Consider the following 6,000-nt stretch of genomic DNA (forward strand, 5'->3'; position numbering starts at 1 on the left):
AGCGGGAGGGACGGGAACAACTTGTCTCGTGCGATGCTCAAGTTCAGAACGGCAGTCAGTCAAAACCCACACAGTGCTTATGGTGAAAAAAAATACATAATTATCAGTCTCCAAATATGCCATTTTCAACCCCTATGCGGGTACGAGTGTAAAGGGTTGGAGAAGTCCAGGTGTTCTATTGATCGGTGTAGAGGGACGTGCATCATTCCCCTTCAAGACGATTTGATATGCATCTAGATACATGGGCTCTGATACAGGACCGAGACATTTAAATTTGAAATGATTTGGTGCGATTAGAGAAAAAACCTAGTGGATGCACTAACACATTGCATAAACATTCATTTTCCAGTCAATTTTTTTTTATTAAATCGGCTGCTGATGCAGCTCATGAGCTGAATCTGTGAGCTGACGTGTGTGTATAAATTATGTAGGTCTATGGTGTATATGTGTACCGTGAATTATGTATGATTATAGCGTATGAACCATCTAGGCACCTGATCTGAGCCATAAAAGGAGATTATGCATCTACCACCCCACCACCACTGTCAGATTAGGGGGAGCAATTTAGTCTGGTTTTTGTTGCTCTATTTTGGTTCTGAAATCACCCACTAATTAACTTCTCATTTTTGCAGATTAAGTGTTTGAGCTAGTAATGTATGAATATTTATCAATAACAATAAAAGCTATGACATAGCCAACGAATATATAGCGCAACTTTGGATTTCACCCCATCTCAAAATCAAATTGTTTTGACCGTTTGGAAGTTTAGTGAGCTATTTTCTCGTCCTGCTGCTTTGGCCATGCAGAGTGCCTCGCAAAGTGATTGCTGTCTACGTTATGAAAAAGGTCAACATTACCCTGTATATCTAAAAATGACCATATACACGGATTGCTTAATGCAAAACTACCAAAACTATTGCTGATGGTGAACCTGAACAATCAAAATAAAATTAAGCCCTGTTCAGCAGGTAGCCTATAGCCAGATGAGAGTTGTGTCTACGGTAGCGTACTACACAAAATGTTTAACAGAGCATAGATAAATTACATAGGTTGTCACTAATAAAGCCAAATATTGCGCAAGCCATTTTAGCATTTCAATGCTGAAGATGTGCAAGGTCAGGAACAGGCCACCTACTGCACGTTGGTCAGCGTGCGAAACTGGGCACAGTTTGAATAGGCTACTGATAATCACTGGGGTTGTTTGGCATGCAAAATGACTTTTAGATCAATGACTGTCAAGCACAGTTACATGCTTAGTTCGATACTGAAGGAGAGGACCGATCAGTTATCACAAAACAGGAGGACTTAGAGGTAAAAGGTAGAAAAGTAATGAGCAATAGAAAGTGAATCGGTGAATTATAACATTCAAAAATCTATTTTCTGACCAATGCATGCTACATTTGGATCGGTTTTGGGACCGATGCAGTCTTAGCGCAAACATTTGAAACGGTGAATCGTGACATACCTAGTGTAGAGCGGGACTGGTTTTGTGAGCTTTGGAAGAGTGCCTCATCAAGCCCTTTATCCAAAGGGCATCAATCAAAACGCATCAACACCAGAGAGAGTTGTCAAGGTGGGGAGAAAAAGTACAGGAGGGATACAGTGATGGCAGTAAACTCTAGGCTGCTGCGCAACTAGTGAACAGCAGTCGTCGCCACAAAGCTGAGAAATCGATATCGATCAAATACCATAAACATGAAGCAAGATATTGGGCAAGATGAGACCTATAACCCGTATTACATCTCAACATCAGAAAAAAACTGGGAAAAAACGATCTAGGCTAGAGTTCAATGGCACTTCAGATGTGCTGGTATGACTCCCTGCCAACAGTCTAGAGGAATCAACCATTCTTAATATGTTAGTGCTATGAGCTATTCTTGGGACATCCCTACCCTAAACACTAACCTTAACCACTTTAAAAGTTAAACGTCAATGGGGTAGGGACGTTAATCTGTTAATCCAAACGAAACCGAACAAAATCATACCATAGGTCAAATGGAGCTAACCTAGACCCTGCAATGTTGTTCACTTAGGCCAACGTTCTCTTGCTCACTTAAGCACTCTGTTCAGATGCATGCGAAGATACCAGTGTCGGCCAAAGTTGCAGACATTGCTCTCGTTCAGTTTTGTATTTTCCCTACTAATGGTTAAGGTTAGGATTATGAGGGGAAGCTGATCCTAGTCAATAAAATGCATTTATAGAGCCCTTTTTCATCAGCCGATGTCACAAAGCACTGTACAGAAACCCAGCCTAAAACCCCAAACAGCAAGCAATGCAGATGTAAAAGCCTGGTGGCTAGGAAAATTTCCCTAAAAAGGCCGGAACATAGGAAGAAACCTAGAGAGGAACCAGGCTCTGAGGGGTGGCCAGTCCTCTTCTGGCTGTGCCGGGTGGAGATTATAACTGAACATGGCCAAGATGTTCAAACGTTCATAGATGACCAGCAGGGTCAGACAATAATCACAGGTTGTAGAAGGTGCAACAGGTCAGCACCTTAGGAATAAATGTCAGTTGGCTTTTCATAGCCGATCATTCAGAGTTAGAGACAGCAGGGGGGGTAGAGAGAGAGTCCAAAACAGCAGGTCCAGGACAAGGTAGCACGTCAAGTCAACAGGTCAGGGTTCCATAGCCGCAGGCAGAACAGTTGAAACTGGAGCAGTAGCATAACCAGGTGGGCTGGGGACAGCAAGGAGTCATCAGGCCAGGTAGTCCTGAGGCATGGTCCTAAGGCTCAGGTCCTCAGAGAAAGAGAGCGATAGCAAGCAATCCTAGAGCCAGAGATCTCTTCCATCAGCAGTTGTCCACTGAGACAGCTGTGTCAGAGATAAATGCCATGTTAGGATGATGACGGGACTCCCTTTTTAAGAGTCTGTGCCTTGCAGTGATGCAACTCGCACAACTGGAACTCGCCTCAGTCAAGCACAATTTATTGCTAGTCAGTAGACAGTCTAAGCGCACAAATTAAAGCATACTCCGTCATTACTGCAGGGGAGGTATGTTGGTTGAGAGAGTAAGCTAGGCTAAATGCCTACTCCAACTAAGCTAGCTAGCTCATAAAATGTTTGCCAAGAGGTGCAAAAGCTTGGCCTAGGTCTTAAAGGTGGAAATGGGGAGAAAAATTGGATAAGAAAACATTTAATTGGACAGCCAGACAGAAGACCGTAGCCTCAAGTTGCCTATAGAAACAGGAGATGGGCTCCTGCCCTATGGTCCATCCTAGCTTCTTAGACGGAGGCAAAAGATCCCAATAATAGTTTTCCTATTGCCATCCCCTTAATCTCCCATGCTTGGATGGATGGTCAGACAGTTCTCTCCTTGTATAGGAACATTTCTATTCCTAACAATTCGAAAAAGTTTTAATTTCTACACCTCTGACCTTGCCTCATTTCAAGAAGTCCAAATTAAGAAGTCCAAATTAGCAGAACCAACTTAAAGGGATACTTCAAGATTTTGGCAATGAGGCCCTTTATCTACTTCCCCAGAGTCAGATGAACTTTTGGATGCCATATATATTTTAAAATGTAAATATATGTTAGTTTGAAGGAAGTTGCTATTACAATTACTAACTAACATTATCACAATGACTGGAAGTCTGTGGGTATCTGCTAGCCAACGCTAGTTAGCATTGGCTCACAAAACTACCTCTAACTTCTTCATACTGGACACAGATAAAAATGGTATCCACGAGTTCATCGGACTATGGGGAAGTTTCCCTTTAAAATATGAGCTCGAGCGCCCCCCCCTCCCCCCCCCCTCCTCCTCCCCCCCCCCCCTCCATCCATCAACCATGCAATCCCATGGTATGACTGGCTAGGTCAATGTTCAAAAACACACCATGTAGAATAGCCCCTAGACTTGTGCAGCAAAGCAGCGGAAACAACTGCTGCAAGTAAACAAACGTGTTCTCTAGGGCTTAGTGGAAGCAGTGAAAGTGTAATGGCCTACTTCAATGCTTGTTTGTATGCAGTCAGTACTGAAACAGTTAATGATACAGTAGTTGGCAAGCTAAAGTATCACAAGTACGCACAGTATTCCAACATCGATGGTCAACTGGCTAGGCAAACTAGCTAGCTAATCCTCTTGAGAGGTTGCGTAAGAGAGATGATCAGCAACTATAGCAGCTAACTAACGTCTAGCTGGCCAAATTAATTCCAAGTAGGCAAGACAGTAGACTAACGTTAGAGCATAGGGTCCTTGGCCTCTTTATCTTCTAACAAACCTTTAACAGGTTAGCTAGCTATCCATTTAAATTAGCTAGCTAACTACACAAAACACTTATGCCACTTGTGTCATCCTGTACTTAGGCAGATCATTCATTTTAAACTAGGCAATAATACTAGCTAGCTAGCAGTCTCAAACGTTTACAAACTCACGATGGCTAATAGTAGTAACGTTAGCTATCTAATAATGGCATTGACACCTGAAGAGTACCGTTAGCTTTGACAATCATCATATATGATCATGCCTTCACATATTGTACGGTACCAGTGTTGGCTAATTGGTAGTTCGCTAGATAGCAAAACAATTAGATTAGCTGGATTTACTAAAACTAGCAAGTAAGACAGAAAATGGTCAGCCACCTAACATCAATTAGCTAGCATTACAAAAAGGAACACCCAGCTTATTGTGTAGCGCTAACTTATTATTAACTGCTAGCTAGCTTTGACTTTGTTGGACCGAGACATTTGGGATATCATATTTAGTTTGACACAAACAAGATGTTAATGTTAATTCAATATTTTCTTCGCAAAATTGAAACGTGATGTTGAGTAGGAAACGAATAATGGGATGGGATGCTCTACACTGGAACTCGATAGCATTCCCTCGTCCATGATAACGTTAGCTCAGAATGAAAATAACAGGGCTATTATCGTCAATCCCACAAAACAACCTAATTGTATTCATGTATTCATCATTTACTACCTAAGGACAAATAATACCTTCGCCGAAAATGCTGTTTTTGCAATTTTGCGGAGAGTGATTCCGATGCTTCAACCTGCTCTCCTCCGCCATCTTGACCCGTTGAAAATAATCAAATTCAGTTGACGTCAAAAAACCCAAACTCCCACTTGCCTTTATCAAGTTCAAACGATGAGGTTTTCCGCGGGGTCCTAAAAAAATGAATGGAATATGTAGAAGCATTGTTTGCGCTTTGATTGAAAGCCTCAACCTTCTGATTGACTTTAGTATTTTTTTTAATTATGGTCTGATAATGGGCATTGTTCTTGCCACACACACACACACACACACACACACACACACACACACACACACACACACACACACACACACACACACACACACACACACACACACACATGCCCAAACTAAATTTAAATATATTCAATTTATTAAATATCCTTTAATGAAAATCATGTTTTGATGTTCTATTTGATGTTTAGAGATCTAGGATGGTAATGAGTGATTATTGAGTTGCCCATGTGATCATGCATTTTTCAGTTGATGTCCCAATTACTGAACCATGTAGATTGTATACTTTTCGTAAATGGGAGAACAAATTAATGACAATTTCCCCCCCACAAAATATATAGACAGACTGTCGAACGTAAAATAAAAATATACAGAAATAGTTCAACTCCAAGTCATTTATCACCAACTCCACAGGTGTACTGAAAGAGAAATAGGCTGAGTTTACTATAATCCATTATTAGATATGGGCCGGTATTGTGAGGGTAGCGAGCTATCAATAATCTAGCACATGTGAACCAATATAACAACCTAAAGCATCATATTTATATAACTAGGCTACATTCATTTTCATCCCCTTAAAACTGTGGTACATAAAGCAAAGCAAGCAGGGGATTGTAATGTTGTGTTTCACGCTTCACTGACTAGACACGTTAAACCGGTCAATGATGTAAAGATTGACTCAGTGGTCTTCCCATATTGATCCAAAATGTTCTTTTTTTTGTCACATTTAAATTGTTGATTAAAGGATTAAAACCTACAAAGTCAAGCGTGCATCTTCGTGGACCATT

The 6,000-nt window shown here is 41.2% G+C and overlaps 1 protein-coding gene across 2 annotated transcripts in view; it reads right to left on the reverse strand.

Annotated features, from left to right (window-relative positions):
• The window catches only part of LOC120065044 (atlastin-2-like), a 28,086-nt gene extending 23,048 nt beyond the window's left edge, over nucleotides 1–5,038 (reverse strand). For both annotated transcript variants that reach the window (XM_039015717.1, XM_039015708.1), the window contains exon 1: nucleotides 4,942–5,038. In XM_039015717.1, the coding sequence (XP_038871645.1) occupies nucleotides 4,942–5,014 (73 nt within the window). In that variant the 5' untranslated portion in view covers nucleotides 5,015–5,038. The remainder of the gene's footprint in view (nucleotides 1–4,941) is intronic.
• Nucleotides 5,039–6,000: the final 962 nt, after the last annotated feature.

This window comes from Salvelinus namaycush, chromosome 2 (assembly GCF_016432855.1).
Source record: "Salvelinus namaycush isolate Seneca chromosome 2, SaNama_1.0, whole genome shotgun sequence".
Lineage (NCBI taxonomy): Eukaryota > Metazoa > Chordata > Actinopteri > Salmoniformes > Salmonidae > Salvelinus > Salvelinus namaycush.